We start from the raw sequence: 17323 nt of genomic DNA, 5'->3' as shown, positions 1-17323 counted from the left end.
ATTATGTGGTTGTGATGGACACATTTGTCTTGCATTCTTTGTCTGCTAATGAATGATATATATCCACCACTAGGGAGAAGGCTCCTCCCGTATCCAGGAGGAAAGTCGTCTGCACATAATTACTAATGGCATACACAATTGCCCAGTTCCAATCAACAAACTCCCATCCTCGCATGGCCTATAAAATGCACCCGCTATACGCCCAGAACACTCGACCTCCGCCACCATTCTACCCTCGGTCCTTACATACTCCCTGGCCACTGCTCGACATCACTTTCGGGCGACCTCTCATCCCACGTCTTCGCCGGCCTCCTCTTCGGCGCTGCCCCAAGCTTCAGACTCGGAAGCGTAATCCTGTTCATCCTCGTCTTGCTCTGCGGATGGGATGCCTGCGTGCCCTGGATGCCAAAGAGTCGCTGCATGGACTGGCGAGGCTGTTGCTGCTGCTGTTGGTCCACCGGGGGCAGAATTATGCTCTGTACCGGCTGTGGGAACTGCGGGAACTCGCCATGCACCTCTGGTAGCTGTGGTAGGGGCGGGGAGGACGCAGGAGTAGGTGGCATGGATGATGTTTTAATGTTTGTCGGCGAGGGTTGAGCGCTACCCCAACCATTCGTCACAGTGGTTGTGGCAGAATTGCCTGTCCGTGGACCGTTCGTGGTGGGTGTTGGCGCGCTGCTGGCGGAGAAGCCTGGGCTCAACTTGCTGCCTATGCTGAGCTGATCGGCGGGGATGTAGGCCTGGTGGACCGGGACGGGGCTTGTTGGCCGTCCAATGCCGGGGGAGGTTTTGGGCCATTGCGGGGAGGGTTGGAGCTGGGAGGCTGGAGATGAGGGCGTGGAGTTGTAGCTGGAGAATTGGGTGCTGGTGGAGAGTGAGTGATGAGAGTGGTGGGAATGGTGTGACTGGGCAGATTTCGATGTGAGCGGTTGTGGGATAGATGGTGCGTCGCTGCTTCTATTTGAGCGGGCGAGATTTAAAGAGGGTGGCTTTGCGTTGGGGAATTTTGGGAGGTGAGATATGGAGGACATGGGTGGTGATGGGGGCGGTTGGTCGACAGTACCGGCGGAGTGGATGGCGACGGTAAGAGGAGGGGCCGTGGAGGGATCGGTGAACGCTCCCGAGGTTGGGGCCGTAATGGCAGCAGAGCCGAAACGCGGGTCGAAAGAGCTTTCGATGGGCTCGCGGTTACGCCACCAAAGACACATCTTGGCGGATTAATATTGGAGCAAAGCTGTGGCAATGTTGTTGGGTATGTCGGTGGCGTCGAGGTTGATGTTGGTTGAGGCCGAACCTCTCATAGCAAGCCGTTTGACGAGGCTGCAATGCACCGTCAGTTTGTTGGACGTTGGAAGGAAGCATTTGGTCTTTAATAGTTCCAACGATGCGTGAAGATGCATGGCAGCAGGTGAGCTATCATAAGCTTGCCTCGTATGGATGACTAACCTCTCATTCCAGTCCACCTAGCCACAAGCAGTGCAGAAGCTCATCAGCATCCAGAGAACTTCAATACTCTGGGTCAAAGCCTCATTCTATATCTCGCCGGCAACACTCGATATATACTCAAGAGGACAATGTGCCAGAGGGCTGAGGGTGCATTTCATATCCATCGACGTCCCACATGCGGTACTTAAGCAGCCTTTCACTCACCACCAAACATCCAACAACCACCCAGGGCCTTGTTCGGCATGTACAACAATGTCCTCCCGCATTCGGGCAGCCTAACGGGGAGTATGCAGTGCATCCCATACGGCAGATTCTAGCACTAGGCAACCTAGCCCGCTTGCTGTCTCTCCTTCCGGGAAGTGGCAAACGCAAGGCGCAGGCCACCTACGGAGCAATGAGGTGGTGGCACCGCATACACTCTCATAGAATTCTCGCTGCAGCCTGAATGTCGTCGGCGGCGCGGCAAAAGTACCCCCCCTGCGGGAAGGCTATGCGCGTTCCTTAACCCATGTGCAGCCCTCAAGATGGATACCTTGGATCACTGTAGGCCAATCATGCAAGGGATGCTCTCTTCTGGTGATTTGTCACTCACGAATGAAAGTCGGAGAACTGGAAGCTGAGCTGAGTTCACGTAGTGCAAGCAAGGTCGTCTCACAAGAAGGCACACATCACTTACGTGATGGCCGGTGCATCGATGGCACGAAAGAAAGCAAACACATTGTCTTGTCGATCACTACATTCCGGCCGCTTCTCGACGTCTCAGGAAATTGAGTTGCCAAGTGTCACTAATCTCACTACTTTCACCTTGTCGAGGATTTCCGATGCAGTGTAACTAAAGCCGATGAGAACGGGCGAGTCGACAGATCAGATCAAACGCCACCATCCACCTAGGGTAGGTGGTTCTGCTAGGGGCGGACACCAGTGACAACCCCTGACAGAGGCCAATGAGCGGCAGTCATTAGGCGCTGGTAGCGGTTTGCTGGGACGCAACACAACGTATGATTTGACGAGAGAAATTCGGCCGAGTATGATGTGCTGTAGTGTGGTGTCGCGTAGCACTATGTTTTGAACTTGTGCGAGAGCTGCGCAGTACAGTGATAATCATCTCCCCGCGCTCACTACTCAACCAGCACTGTGCGTACGTCGATAGCTGCTGTGTTCTAACGTTGCTGGCTCCAAGCAAGGGAGCCCAAAGAGCGCCGCTAGCATCAAGGAACAGGACACGTACGGGGCACAAACAATTACACAGCCGCTGCGTAACGCGAGGCAAGGTCAAGCCCGAGAACTAGTGGAGATTGAGGGTCTACGAAAAGGAAAGGGGAAGGGTCCACTGTTGCGGCATCGCCCGGTGACACGGGTAAATCTCATTGTGATGCAGGTTCCACAGTTCCAATCACATCAAGCCTTTCCTTTCCCAGCCTTGGTGGGTACCGACCTTGCTTCCCGTTCCCCTCCCATTTCCACGGAGCACTCTATTTTGTTGGTGATACGTCTCATCTCCGATTTGTCCGATTCTTGACTTGTATCTGGGTGCGGGTGGTCGGGGTTTCCCTCCGACTGTCACGTCGAGATAGCCCCCAACTAGAGTGTAACCCTCTAAAATCGCGGACTATCGCGCCTCTGGGAGGGGATGGTAGCATCGCTGTCTTACACTAACGCACGTCCGCGCGCTCCACTATAACAAGCGCCGTAGCGTCGGAAGAGCCAGCCAACAAGATGTTGCCAGCGCTTTCACGTTCCTCTCTTGTCGTGGGGCCTAGACGCAGAGTTCGAGTCAAGACAAGGTTTGGGGGCATAAGCACGGCAATACTAGTAGACCGCGGCCAACGACGATGAAGAATGTCCAACACAAGAGTGGAGCTCGGTCCGGTGAACTATGTGCGGCGGGGACAAGACGAACGATGCGTGCATACGCGTTCTCGGCGAATGACTGGGATTGGAGGTGCAGACCAGCCTACCGGATGCGCTATAGGTCTGTTTAATATACAGGCGCGCTTGGATGAATGCTCCTGCTGGTTCGGAACTTTCCAAGCATTCTCCAAGCACGCTACTACTCCGAACTCTCTGCCAATCCAAACATGCCGCCGATCACAGCAATACCCCTCAAGCCACCATCCCTTCTATGCAATCTACCAATCCACCTCCCCACCACCAACAACTCACCCTCAGTCTAGTCCCCACCCCTCTCTGTCTCGCGCACACCCTCCACCGCCTCCATCCAACACCTCATTGCCCTTCTTGTGCCCCACCCCGAGAAAACCAACATGTTGGTGGCGGTCTCAGCCGTTAGCTACCCGGCCAGCGTGACCCCTCTTACGAGTCTACTTAAGACAGATGAGGCAAGACTTGCGCACGCAGCCACCTACCCCATCGGGGCGTGCATCGTGTAGAGTGACTCGCGCGGGGGCGGCGCCTGTGATAAGACGTAAGCCCGAGTGCAGCGCGGCATTGATAAGCGTGCGCGGCTGCGAGGGGGCGCTGGCGCGAGACATGGAATGCAGATGGGATTGGACGGCGGGGAAGCAAGGGAGTGGTAGTGGTTTAATATTTAGTGTGGCATCGATAGCGCGAGGCTCGCCACAGTCACATCGGCTATCTACCAAGGGCGGAGCTGACAGCAAACATTTACGCCGAGACCCTATCCATGCCACCGCCCGTCCCTGATTCCGGCAGTCACAAACATTGCCACCCCCTTCGTTCCATTATCCTCTAGTTGGCTCAGGGCCAGGCACGAATCTCACCGCCCTTGCTCCATCATCCTCTAGTCGGCGCAGGGGCAGGCACAAATCCTACAGCCCCTGCTTCTCTCTCCCACCTCTCCCTTTCACTCTCCCCAAGTGGACTCATCTCGATTAACTCTCCTTGCGGGCGCAAACTTCCAATGCTCTCTCTCCTATATGGAGCTGGTATGGGGACGTGAGGGAACTCTCCGGGGGCTGGGCCACTCGGGCTCGTATGCTGGCTCACGTACGGACTAAAACCGGCCCCTCCTGCTCCTCCGGTTCCTTTACTGACCGCGCTTGCAGGGCTGTCATCAGTGGACTGTGCGGGCCACTGGTAATTTGACGCCTTGGTCATGAAGGCGCCGCTGCTCATGCTCTGAGGGCTGTCGTCCGTGCCCTTCCAGCGCGGCGCCTGTGCCATGGCGGGAGATCCAGCGTAGTTGGCGAGTATGGCGCGACGGCGTCGGCGGCCGCGCCAGACTATGCAGGTCCCGAGGACGATGAGGATGAGGAGGAAGCCGCCGACGGCTATGCCGATTTTGGCGCCTAGATCGAGGGGGCCGGAGGGCGGGTTGAACGAGGATGCAATTATGTCGGCGGAGGAGTAGGGCTTGGTGATTGACACGCGCGAGCCAGAGAAGGGGTCGCCTTCTACGCCGATGAGGGCTCCCTTTCCAGGTTTCTGCTGGCAGCTTGCGCTGAGGATGGTCATGACTGGGGGTGGGATATTAGCAGGGCTCATATGGGGGATTGAAGGGGCGTACAGTTAACGAGGTATTCCTCTTCTTCCAGAGCTGCGACACAGTTCTGGCATCTCAATATGTCTGAGTCATCCCATTGATTGCAGTAACCGTAGTCGGTTGCGCCGGATGGAGCGATGTTGTTATGGTAAGTTAGGGAGTCGAGGAAAGGTTCGCAGGCGGAGGTGGTGATGCATGGCGTGGTCGCGATCTTCGAGTCGTTGAAGATGCAATAGTCGGCCGCATAGCGCAGGTTATCTGTCGCGCCGCCATCAGCATCGCGTACGAGAATAACAGAGGGTATATGGGATACATACAGATCGCAGCAGTCAAATCGGATAGGCCCGTCGGATCGACATAAGTGCTCTTTAGCTCGCACTCCACGCATGCCTTGAAGGTCTGGCCCACCCCGCTGCCGAATTTATTATCTCCACATGCGATATCGGGCGGCGTAGTCGCGTCGAGGACGTTTCCACAGCTGATGGCGCAGTCGGAATCGGGCGCGACGAGTATAGCTGATATCGGAGAGAAGAGACCGAGAACCACGGCGGCGCGCCGGAGATTGATGCGCCGCATGGTGAGATGCGTCGTCGGCGATCCTAGAAGATGCTACATTCGTCGGGAGCGGCGGGATGAGTGCTTATATCGCCATCAGAGCTGGTCGCCGGCGGGGTTGCGAGGTTGAGTGAGTTGTCCTGCTGAGTAAGGTCGAGGTCGGCTGTCGTGGACCGCATGGGTATATGCGTGCTGGTGATCTGAGGGTTCCATCCTGACACCCCCGAGGAAGCCCTTACATCCATCTGTCAACCATTAGTGGGCGATTAGTGGGTGGTGCAGGGTCCATCTCTTGGCTAAATGGGTGAGAGTTGGAGAGGGTCGAGGCATCAAGTACGGCGATTGGACGTGTGGAGGTACGTACCCCAACCCCGTGCATACTATTGGCACAGCCTCAATGGGAATAGCGTCGTCGTGTCCAATCGGTGATCGGTGCGGGCCGCCATCTGTGTACGCCATGTGTGGTCTAACTCGAATGGGCAATTTAGAGGTCGCAGATGGATGAGGCCCACGGAGGCCAACGGACTGTTGGCTGGCGGAGTGTTATGGCATTTTTCCAACTAGATTATGCCTGTCAGCGTCGTCATTTGGGGCAGAGTTCTTCTCAAGGCCGGAATTGGGGCCGGGCATGTCCATTAACAAGCCATAATCCCTGTGCTCTTGAGAATGGGAATATGAAACGTGCAGGCAATGATGGCTGCTCCAAAGGTGGCATTGTGCTGGCCGAAAAGCCGAAGAGGGACTCTGCAAAGATTGGAATTGATACCATATGTACTTCAAAGTCTTGGACAGCTCCCCCCCCCCCCCCCCCCCCCCCGGCCCCCCCCCCCNNTGCAAAGATTGGAATTGATACCATATGTACTTCAAAGTCTTGGACAGCTCCCCCCCCCCCCCCGGTGCTCTCGGCAGAATATAAGTGGAATAAACCATACATAGAAATAGATAGCTGCGGCGACAATACCAGACTATTCATCCAATTTTTACATCATCTCCAAAAAATTAGGGGTTGGCATAACTAGAATAATTTCAAATCTTACTAAATTTGCGGTGCGATTCAATACAATATGATAGGAGGGAGGGAAACTCGAAGTAAAGAAGGTATTACAGTTATGTGGCGAGATGGCAGCAACGGAATTATTCATCCACTTTAGGTTCTCCATTTCCGTATGTCATTTCCCTTCACTTCGTCATCACTACGTCCTTAACTCCATCATCTGTCTATCTCTCCAACTTTATCAACTTTCAAATCTCAGCTAGAAACGCGGAGAGGATGCTAGAGAATGCTCTTGGGCGCCGGGGGTGCGATGAACAAATACGCTAACCTAAAAATTAACATGGGCCGTCAACTCACCAGGATGTAGTAGTGGTAGCAAGAGGTGCGGTAGCAAGAAAGAGGAACGACAACACGAAGACCGGTAGCAACAGCATAATATGACGCGAGCCTCGCATTCGCGGCTAGGAACGAGGTTGTAGACTGATCCGATTCTAGCCACGGTTCTCTCTTGCGTCTACCGTTTGGGTGCTTTACACTCAACGACGAAGAAATTGAACTTGTTTATATAGTCGGTAGACACTGCTGCAACTCTTGTGTTTATTTGAGTTGCAATAACGTCCACCAGTTTTTCTCCTCTCATGCTGTTCTCAGATCCGGTTATATATCTCGCAGTTACATCTCTTCTTGTTGCCAAATAAAATCAAGTGATAATGGTTACCTAGGCTCCTATTTATTTTTCGTCTCCAGGGATGGCCATTTGATGAGGCTTGATTGGAGATAATGGTGGCACCATCTACTTGGTACTCTGCGAGAAGGCCCCAAATGCTGGCCCTGAAGAAATGTTTCCAGCTCTGTTACCTCCATGGTCCAACCGAAGTAACTATAAGAGACCTAGACGATGCCTTTTTTACCATCCAGATTTATGCTGCCCAGTGGCGGGGAAAGCGGGACGCTGTTCGAAGTCTCACCGTTGGAGGTCTCTCTGTTGCTGTCAATAACTCCGAATCTGCACCAGCTTTAAGGGGCTACTTAGACTCGCTTCTGTTGAAAGTCATAACTCAACGGCATCTTGTGTGGAGACAGCATGGCTCATCGGAAAACAATATTGGCTATCTTAGATATAGAGATAGCAAGAAGAGAGGATAGATTCCAGGGCCCAATCTGCGCTCACAGAAGTTGACATCGACAGCAGGCAGGGGGTGACAGCATCCGGCTCCAACGACAGAATGAGTGATGGAAACAGTGGGGCATGACGACAGAGGTGGCCGAGAGTCTGACTTTATCAGCAGTCTTTCATTCGATTCTTGATAGTATCTCCCAACCCTTTAGTCTCAACTCGCTGTCAAAAGTTCCTCCGATCTTATGATTTCCGATGGTAAACATGACATTTCGTTTTCGTTCTCTTAGTGGGACTCCATTCATGCCCATCTCGTCAGTGAATAGCTCGAAGAGATATGTGAGTTTCTTGCAATCCCCTGTGCTCCTTTGCAGTTGTCTTTGCGGCATAGGTCAATCGTCGGCCTGCACGATGATGGCGCATATCTAATTTACTATGGTGGAAGCTTTCCGGTCTTGGGTGGGATAAACAAAAACTGCTGTCTCAGCCCTATACTCGAATACTACAGAAGAGGAAATAGATTTAGTTAGCTGTTATCTCTATACTTAGCGCGACATGTTTGCCATAGATGCCCGTGACCATGCAGTGGAGGCATTTCGGGATGGCGGGACAGCGGGGCTCAAGAAGATGTGTTCGTAGAGGGTGACGGCAACGGCGAGACTGTGACAGCATCCGTAAAGAACAAGAAGTCAGAGGTGACAGCATCCGGCTCAGGCGACGGAGAGAACGGGGACAATAGCGAGACATGACGACAGCCTGTGCTGTGCAGCTCTTAATATGTGTCTCCCAAGATACACTGCACAACTCTTGATTTCTGCTTTCCATGACACACAGTCATATCATTCGCTTCAATATGTATGTGTGACTCCATGGCCTGGATTTGTGCTAGCCATACATGCACGTTTAATACGAAACATAGGAGTGAATCGCATCAGCACTCCCTGATCACGCCTTGTATTCTTCACTTGCTGCCACGATGCGTATTTCGCTAGGCCCTGTGTTAATATTCTAATATAATCAAATCTAGATGGCCATCTCTTTTGGGCTCATACCCCTATCCCGCTATTCTGATAACTCACTTGTGTGTCTCCAGGTCCATATTCCCTCTTCGTCTCTTTTTCCACGCTTACAAGCGGCAATATTATTAATAAAAATGGGGATAGGGGTATGACTGAACTCTCTTGCCACCACGCACTCCAGTTGCCATTGCTCAGGGGTAGCGTGACTATAGAAACAATATATATCAAATTCTGATCTTATCAAACTTCCAGACCCCGATGATGATCTTTCTCAACTCCCTCCAACCGCGCCATCCAGCAGATATGTGATCATATATTTGATATCTTTACTCTTCATCGCAGCGTATATCATCACTCGAAACATTTCAGCAACTTACATCGAACGCCTTCCAACGGCGTTTTTTTATAAAAAAAAAAAAGTCTGGTGACTTCCCATTCCCTTTTGACCACTTACAGTACAGTGTCTTTGCCGGAAAGCTTCTCGTCCTGGAGTCTCTCTCACCGTGGCAAACAGTTCGTCTTTTCTTGGACACCACTGAAACGTTCAATGAGAAGGATGCTACCAACTTCGTTACGCAGTTCAATGCGACGTAGCTGACGGAGGCTATGATCACAGCAGAAAAGATTTCACTCATCCGTAAGGATATCGAGAGAGGAGGAGTGTTCATTGAGTACCGTGTCGTGCGGCTGTCCTGGCGACTATAGAGCGAATAATCGGTCCTCCTGAGTGCCTAATCTTCTTGCCGTCAACGCTCTCTTGTTGTCGATACCGCTCTCTCACCGCGAGCTCCTCTACTGTCAGTATGATTTCTCACTGTGTACTCTTCCGGCTTCATAGTTTGTCATAACAGCAACGGTTTCAGCAATCGTGGCTCTATTCAGAAATAAGCCGACGAGCAGGCGTTGATAGGCGTGGTGCCGAGGACCAAGGCATTGGACAGACTGTACTGGCGCATGAGTCCCATTTCCTCGGTACGCATTGCCTTGTCTTCATCGTCCAAAGTACCCTCTTGCATAGATCGTTTTCCCTGGCGCCATATGCGCCCGATTGTTTGCCATTCAGATGACATGTTCTACCAAAGCTCCGAGAGTTACAAGGTGAGACTATGATTATCTTCCCATGCGGTTTCAAGTGCAGATAACGGTGTGTAGTTGGTTGTTGAGCCACATTTATAGGTTACTCTCCTAGCCCCCGAAGTCATCAATCACATCCACATTGAGAGAACAGCAACTCGAGGAGACAGCGATCACACAAACCCTTTTTTCAAGAAGGAAAGAGGTAACAGATAGATCTATTTAACGCTGAACTCTCAAAACCCCATCCCGCTCCTAACCTTCCCCAACTCCCGCCCTGACCCGTGAGCAAGTAAATGCCAGTTTCCACCTACTTCAGGATCTTCCTGATGATAGTAATAAGCACATTATCGACGACAAAGGAATCATTCGAGAATCAAAACGACCAGCGTCACCCCTATTAAGCGACTTGTGCCCGATAAGGTACGAATATCCCTCCCGGAAGACGCTGGCTCAGTAGGAATTCTTTTCTCGCTGGGTTTTCTCTCGCTGTCGATTATATCTTGTTGCCGAAGCATTCTCTCGTTGACAGTATCTTCTAGTTACCACATACTCCTCCGCCGTCAGGCGAGAAAATGAGAAAATTAATGGGATTGCATATTGTCAAGAACACACATAAGTGTTGTATTCCGATTGATTCGAAGTTACAAACTTGACGATTTGGACATTTTCTGAACCAGTATCTTTTTCCCAGAGTTAGGTTGGTCCGACGTGAGTGGCTCTGTATTATACCTGATTCGAAAATGAGGCAACCCCATCTCTCTTATATCAGTATTATCCATAGATACGCCATTAATTGGCAAGCTGAAAATTGACTACAGGGAGTCAAACGCGCCAGAAGCATGGGATTTCTTTCATCATCGTTGTTGCATTTAGGTTTTCGGTCGTCTCTTCATCTATCATAATAATAAGCAAAAAAACGCTCACATGCAGCATAACCGCCACAAACACCCAACTCCCCCCTTCAAACCCAATTTTACACCACCCATATGCCTCCACAGCATCAATGAGGCGACACCGACTTCCCCGGCGAAACCGACGTCTCCGCCGACGAGCTCATCCCCCCACCATCCCCCTCCCTCGAGCTCAACGGACTCCCCACACTCTCCCCACTCCTCGACACATCACTCTCCGTCTGCCCCGCCGCCGCCGCCGCCGCCACACTAACCAACTTCCCCAACGGTCCCTTCTCCGTATCCACCACCAACAAGTCCTCCACCCCCCTCCCCAACACCCCATACAACCTCACCTCCCCCCCCTCAATCCCCAACACCGTGCTCGTGCCCGCATACACCGCGTCGCCCTCCACCCCCGTCCGATTCGCCAGCACCACTATAATCTCGCCCTCCTGCTCCCTCCTCACCAGCGGCTCCAGCCTCGCCACCCAGTACGCGAGGGTCTCCATATCCGGTTCCTTGGGGTGCTCACCATACGGTCCCGCTTCTTCGCGCGTCAACCACGCCATGGAGACAATCGCAACCCGCGCCTCGACATGGACGATATGATACGCGAACTCCCACGCGTTCCACGAGGCTTCGAATTTATACGGGTTTAGATCCATACAAATCCCCATCGCCACATCACCCAGCCCCTCAAACTCGCCGTGGAAGAACCCATCCGGGCCTTCTAGCGCCCACGTCTCATCAGTATAATACAAGAACGACTTGCGGTAATTCGCGAGCGTCGCCCCAGACGCCGACACCGCCACAGCTGCATTGTAGTATTCCGGCGACGTCGGCCATTTCGCGCTCACGTCCACGCTCTCGGGGTATCCGACGACAACAGTGCAATTTAGCCTCCGTGCCGTGGCGCGCGCCCAGTCTGCGCTGGGCCCGGAGGTCGTGGGCTCGAGGAAGGGGGCGATGTCGTGGAGGGATTTGAAGTTGTAGCCTGTGAAGGCGAGTTCGGGGAGGACGAGGAGGTCGAGGTTATGTGGTGCGGAGAGGGTGAGGATGCTGTCGGCGAGGGCGATGTTGGGTTTGACTTCGCCGAGCTGGGCTGCGAATTGGAGGCAGCCGATGCGCATTTTGGTGGTGGGGGTGGTGTGTTGGGGGGGCAGGGCGCATTATACGATGCGCGGCGGGTTGGAGAGATGCGCTGGGAGACTGAGAGCGAGGGTTTGGGGGGGTGGTGCTGAATGAGCGGTCGTAAGAATAATCGTAGGGTCGTGTCTGGCTCCCAGTAAACTCCCCGGTTTTGGGAGCGCTGCCGCAGAATCGTACGATGCGCCGTGGAGATAAAGAGAAGATATGAGAGATAGTTCCCGAAAGTAGGGTCTCAATGACTCGCGGCACGGCAGGTACACCCGGCTGGCCCTTTTCCTTTGAGTAGTTACCCTTAGATCCCGCCCTGTCAATCGCTCCTGCCTTGCGAACAAACTTAAGCAAGGTACTATACAGTGCCGTACTGTGCAGTAGAATAAATTCAACAACCGACGAAGAAAGTTTCCCAGGTATCCGGTTATCCCCCCCTCCCCCGCCAATTTATACATATTTCGCGCCCACAGGAGAGGAGGGGCGGACAACGTGGTCAGCTAGCGTCGCGAGATTACGGGGTAACGATGACCCTGGCGCTTCCCCGCTGACGACCACTGGACAACTGGCAGGGCGAACGGGATCGGTTCTCGTGGTCCCTGATACTGTGCGATGGCGTGAGGTGGCTTGGGGAGGTGAGGCGCTGATTGGAATGCGACGGTGATGGGGAGGGGAGGGCATTGATAGGGCGGCAGGAGTTGGCTGTGATGGGTGTGCATGGGGAGGATGAGGGATGCATGCGCCCCTGTGTTTCATGCTGGGCTGTCACATCATTACACGACGAAAATCACTGCATGGGGAGAGTGGTATTCACAATCCCAACTGGCACAGCCGTTTGTGCCCGTTTCGATCTCGAGTTTAGTTGAGATGACGGCTGGGTGTGTTTCAGAGTCTACTATTTTTACAATGGTCCCCTATACCACGAATTACGTGGGAAACCCCAGACTAAATCGAGACCAGCAAAGACCAACAAGACAAGGATTGTATATAGGGAACGCAGAATCCGATCTAGTAGCAGAGCAACAACCAGCATCGCCTCAGCGATATGGGTGGCTGGTCGCGCAGTTGTAAATAAACGGACTTCCAGAACTGTCGGCAACTACTGCTCGCTGGAATCTGAGGATCTTTGCCGCCCCGTCAACTATACTGTCGTCGTTCCCTCTCCTGTCACCGTCCCCCCCGGCCGCCGCTTTCCTCTCTCCTGTCACCACCCCCCCGATTCCACCACCGTTTTCCCCGCCACCTCTCCATATCCACGATCCCCAGGAGGGACTTCCCAAGACCCATGCCATTGCCACAGGGCACGCTGTTGAATTTTGACAGGCAGCAGTAATGAATATGTGCCGCGCCCTTTGATTTATTTGGATGTGGTGTTGTTACCATTGTGTTGGAAGCTTCGAGCGGCTCGGCTTCAAATAAGCTCTCTACATGACTTTTGCTCCACGATGCCATTCACAAAATGGATATTTCTTAACCCCAACCTCAAATAAGATCGCGGCTAGAGCCGCTGCGTACTCTTTTCTGCTCTGTAGAAATGGATCAGACGGGGCAGTGGTTTGTATGTAGATGGACGGGATATCAAATGACAAGCTCCCCACTTTCACAACACTTCAACAATCGCTGCTTCTTAAAAAATATCAATTAAAATCCTGGGTATCTAATTTTCCCTCCCCCCCATCCCTACTCCCCCTTCCTACTCCCTAACTCAATAACGCCGCCGCCACCACCCCCGCCCCCAAAACCCCCATCATCACCATCCCCTCCGCCCTCGCCTTCCCTCCCCCACCCCCCGTCTCCGGCGCCGTCTCCCCCGGCGCAAACCCAGACGTCGTATCCGTCGGCGCAGACAGATTTATTGCGGTGGAGATGTGGATGGGCGAGCCGTCACTGGGTAGACGCGGGTCTGTGCCGAATGTGCCGGTCACGTCGGTGCCGTTGCTGCAGAGGGTTGTCATGGAGCCGCCGCGGGTAGCACGGAAGATGACGGGGGCGCACTGGGGGGGTGTTAGTTGGGTGGTTGCTAGAGGGTATGGGGGAAAAAATGGGTAGATATAAAGAAAATGTATGAGGTATGATGCCAAGCAAGCCACACGCGGATTTTCGTCACAAGGCCAAAAACCAAAAAAAGTAAAAATGGTGATGGACCAATTTTGAAATAATAAATGCGTATGAGATGAAATATAATGATAAGACGACCGAAATAAAATAAAAAATTCACCAACCTGATAAGACAACCCCTCCTCCCCGCTCTCAATAACCTGCACCACGCCCTCCCTCCCCGCCCACTCCACCGGCGCCGGCACCAGGGGCTCACAAAACTTCCCTCCTCCCTTCTGCTGCACCACGGGGAACAAATCCGTCCAGTTCGCGTCTCCCGCCAAATCCCCAATCGTCGCACGGATCAGGATATCCGCCCCGTCCCCGCTAGACACTACTGCTACCGCATCGCCGCCGACGTAGAAACCTGTCGTCGACTCGAGGAGCAAGGGGGATGCGCCGCAGGGGGGTTGCGATTGCGATGTGCTCTTGCTGCCGAAGGGGAGGGGGTGGGAGAGGGTGAATGTCGCTGATGTGGCCTGGGCGAGGAGTGCAAGGGTCAGGAGCGTGTGTGGTGGTGGTGGTAATGGGCGCATTGCGCGGGCATGTGTGAGTTGTGACGGCGATAGCGACGGCGACAGGGAGCTCGATGAAAAGGGAGAGACAGAGAGAGACACACACACATAAAGGGAGAAGGGGGATGGGGATGGGGATACGACGACCTTCAAATAATGGAAAATGACATATACGGCATCGGCGCCAAGACGCGTGTTGTCTTGGACTTTGTCGGACCGCCGATGTGTGAGATTGCGCGCTGACGAGGTCCAAGATCTTGGCCGCGCACAGCACAGCGGCGGTACGGGTGAGGAGTGGGAGATGGGCTTGCCACGACGACCAACGCCGAGAGCGCCGCGGTCTTGGGGGGTTATGGGTACTTACATTGGTCTTATACTGTACCGTGGGAGCCGTGAGAGCCGTGGCAGGGCATAACACCGAAGGAGCGGCGGGTTTGGTTTGGGGGAGGAGAGTTGGAGGCTTGGCGATATGTTTGGATTGGTGGTTGAGTTAAGGGGATGTTGTGGATATCGGAGAGAGGCGAGAGTGATATGTTTGCAGTGTAACGTGATGGGAGATAGCTTGGGAGGAGAAAGGGAGAGAAGGGGATTTATGTGTGCATTTGTGCACTTAGGGGAACAGCATCGATCAGGGAGTACAGGAGAGGTACGAGGGTCTGCCACTATAACTGCCAAATTACTGTTCGACCAGAGTTATACGGTGGCCCAGATGCTCCTGTAACTGCCAAATTATTGTCCGACCAGTCTTATACGGTAGTCCAGATAAATATTCAGGGTCGGTGAGTGGTTCATCCAGCAAACCACTCACTGGCCCTGAAAGATTCCAACTGCTGCCAAGATGCCAAGCCGCCTACTTTTCCGCCGGAGCGGAGTTGAGGTGATTGCCATTGGCTGTCCTCCGCTCCTCCTCCCCCCGCCGCTCCATTTGAGCACATTGTTCTCTTGGCATCACAGACGAGGCTGAGGAAATCGACTCCTCGGCGTTAGCTTCCCTCCACTTGGCGCCATACCCACGGCAACTCTCACCTTCTTACCTGCCAAACACACAGAAACTATGAGTAGGGATGACAGGCACTTGGGATTTAAAGGTGAGAAGGTTTTCGGGTGAGAGCTCGCCATTGGATGAACGCACGACCTAGATGAAGCTGTGCGATGACGAGATTGGTTCCTGAATATCTTTAACCTTCTCATTGACATGCCAATGCTTCTTATTGGCCTCAATCGCGGTCCATTGGCTTTCTGTCAGGGTTCTGGATGCACCGGCCTCGTGGGGGAACCTGGACGACAGCTGCCATGAGTTAAGAGATCGTCCGGGGTCCAGAGGAGGAGGAAGTATAAACACTCTCGTTGATCTCGTCTTTCTGTTTCCTTTTTCATTTCACACCTCACATCTCTGTCTATCTGCTCCATTCAGACCTTCTCATACCTCACTCACCTCATACCTTCATCTCTCTCTCAACTCTTAATCCCACCCACAACCCCCACCATCCTCTCAAAATGAAGTCCTTCATCATCCTCCCCGCCCTCGCCTCCCTCGCAACCGCCCACTACGACCTCGTCTTCCCCGAATGGCGCGGTGACTCCTTCGCCGACGGCGCAAGCCAATGGATCTACCCCTGCGCCAACGTCACCCAGGAGAAGTCGAACCGCACTCTCTGGCCCCTCGATGGCGGTGCCGTAAACATCCACATGCACCACCACTGGACCTACTATGCCGTTCGTCCCTCTTGCCCTAGTTCCCCTCTCAGCACTATCTGTTTGAGGTACAACTAACATGATGCAATTCTCAGATCAACATCGGCATCGGAACACTCGAGCCGGCCTTCACAGCCACCCTGACGCCAGAGCTGCACAACACCACCGGCAACGGCACGCTCTGCATCCCTAAGCTGTCTGTCCCTGCTGGACTGGCGAAGGAGGGTGACAACGCGACCCTGCAGGTTGTGACATTTGATAGTTTTGGCTCGGCGCTTTACAACGTGAGTCCCCCCCCCCCCCCCACCCTGCAGGTTGTGACATTTGATAGTTTTGGCTCGGCGCTTTACAACGTGAGTCCCCCCCCCCCCCCAATTTACCCCCCACCCTACAAAAAATCCTCTGGCCAAAACGGCATATAGAGAAGTGAGATGGTAGCCGGACAGCAAGCTAACCCCCACACAGTGCGCAGACATCACATTCTCCTCCAAGGCGGTCGATCCTACGGACTGCAAGACTGATGGCGTTAAGGATGTCATTGTTGGTGCTGAGGCCGCGAAGACGTCTACTGATACCGCGAATACGACTGATGCGGCTCCTACGCCATCGCAGAGCACTGGTGGTGCTGCGGCGTCGTTTGGGGGTGCTGGTGCGGGCGTGGTGGCTGCGGTGGCGGTCGGGTTGGCTTTGATGATTTAATGGGATGGGTTTGGGGAGATGGGAGGGGGGTAATGTGGATGAAAGGCTGTGGTGTGTTACGGGGTCAAAATGGCTTTGCTGGCATGAGTATGAGTTGGAGGAGGGGGTTATGATTCATGTTAAATACCCTTAAAGCGTAGAGCTGAATAACAATATGCTGTCTGAACATTTATATTTTTCCTCTGTATTGATCTTACCATTGGGTCCATAAAGCAGCTAATTGCACTACCCAGCAGTTAGATCCGCTAAATCCTGTCTGAGTGAGCTAAAATTCATGCTGTTGGGATAGAGTAGGTTTATTTGTTATAATCTCAGTTGCGAGGTATGCTCCGCGGGGTATAGCGCCCGCCTAATTGGGGAACGCAAGTCCACGGGTCTACCGCCGCTTTTGAGTTCTAAAAGGGCAGCTCCCTCCCTCATCGAGAGCCAGGGATGAACAACCCTAGTCTCAAACCATCATCCAAAAACCCGTGTCAAAAAAGGCAGTGCCATTGACAGAAAACCCAATCGCCTAGCTGGACTTTTGGCACTTGATGGAGAAGGGCCAATAGTGCTATACCAGCAGGTGACAAAGACAAAGCGCCTGCGTCGGAAGGGGAAATGATGGCGCAAGTAG

The 17323-nt window shown here is 53.4% G+C and overlaps 6 protein-coding genes across 6 annotated transcripts; 1 reads left to right on the top strand and 5 right to left on the bottom strand.

Annotated features, from left to right (window-relative positions):
- Window positions 1–242: 242 nt before the first annotated feature.
- Window positions 243–1208, bottom strand: VE01_02384 (uncharacterized protein; the record flags this gene model as incomplete). The annotated part of the gene is made up of 1 exon (XM_018271894.1): window positions 243–1208. The coding sequence occupies one exon, from the start codon at window positions 1206–1208 to the stop codon at window positions 243–245; it is 966 nt and encodes a 321-aa protein (XP_018132759.1).
- A 2462-nt stretch (window positions 1209–3670) lies between these two features.
- On the bottom strand, window positions 3671–5485 carry VE01_02383 (uncharacterized protein; the record flags this gene model as incomplete). The annotated part of the gene is made up of 3 exons (XM_018271893.2): window positions 3671–4883; window positions 4934–5167; window positions 5227–5485. The coding sequence occupies 3 exons, from the start codon at window positions 5483–5485 to the stop codon at window positions 4201–4203; spliced, it is 1176 nt and encodes a 391-aa protein (XP_018132766.1). The 3' UTR covers window positions 3671–4200.
- A 23-nt stretch (window positions 5486–5508) lies between these two features.
- VE01_02382 (uncharacterized protein) lies at window positions 5509–5923 on the bottom strand (the record flags this gene model as incomplete). Its single annotated transcript, XM_018271892.1, has 2 exons — window positions 5509–5709; window positions 5846–5923. 2 exons carry the CDS (start codon window positions 5921–5923, stop codon window positions 5509–5511), a joined length of 279 nt encoding a protein of 92 aa, XP_018132765.1.
- A 4595-nt stretch (window positions 5924–10518) lies between these two features.
- NTA1_1 (Carbon-nitrogen hydrolase) lies at window positions 10519–12561 on the bottom strand. Its single transcript, XM_018271891.2, has one exon. The coding sequence runs from the start codon at window positions 11692–11694 to the stop codon at window positions 10672–10674; it is 1023 nt and encodes a 340-aa protein (XP_018132764.1). The 5' UTR covers window positions 11695–12561; the 3' UTR covers window positions 10519–10671.
- An 840-nt stretch (window positions 12562–13401) lies between these two features.
- On the bottom strand, window positions 13402–14635 carry VE01_02380 (uncharacterized protein; the record flags this gene model as incomplete). The annotated part of the gene is made up of 2 exons (XM_018271890.2): window positions 13924–14635; window positions 13402–13695 (listed from the first exon to the last, which is right to left on the bottom strand). The coding sequence occupies exons 1-2, from the start codon at window positions 14332–14334 to the stop codon at window positions 13402–13404; spliced, it is 705 nt and encodes a 234-aa protein (XP_018132763.1). The 5' UTR covers window positions 14335–14635.
- A 490-nt stretch (window positions 14636–15125) lies between these two features.
- VE01_02379 (uncharacterized protein) lies at window positions 15126–16707 on the top strand (the record flags this gene model as incomplete). Its single annotated transcript, XM_018271889.2, has 3 exons — window positions 15126–16029; window positions 16104–16292; window positions 16474–16707. The coding sequence occupies exons 1-3, from the start codon at window positions 15811–15813 to the stop codon at window positions 16705–16707; spliced, it is 642 nt and encodes a 213-aa protein (XP_018132689.1). The 5' UTR covers window positions 15126–15810.
- Window positions 16708–17323: the final 616 nt, after the last annotated feature.

Source organism: Pseudogymnoascus verrucosus, assembly GCF_001662655.1.
Source record: "Pseudogymnoascus verrucosus strain UAMH 10579 unplaced genomic scaffold scaffold_9, whole genome shotgun sequence".
NCBI lineage: Eukaryota > Fungi > Ascomycota > Leotiomycetes > Thelebolales > Thelebolaceae > Pseudogymnoascus > Pseudogymnoascus verrucosus.
This window is presented reverse-complemented; position numbering and strand designations above follow the sequence as displayed.

Bases quoted from the DNA above. Each gene is read 5' to 3' on its own strand.
- NTA1_1 (XM_018271891.2), bottom strand. From the start codon at position 11,694: ATGCGCATCGGCTGCCTCCAATTCGCAGCCCAGCTCGGCGAAGTCAAA.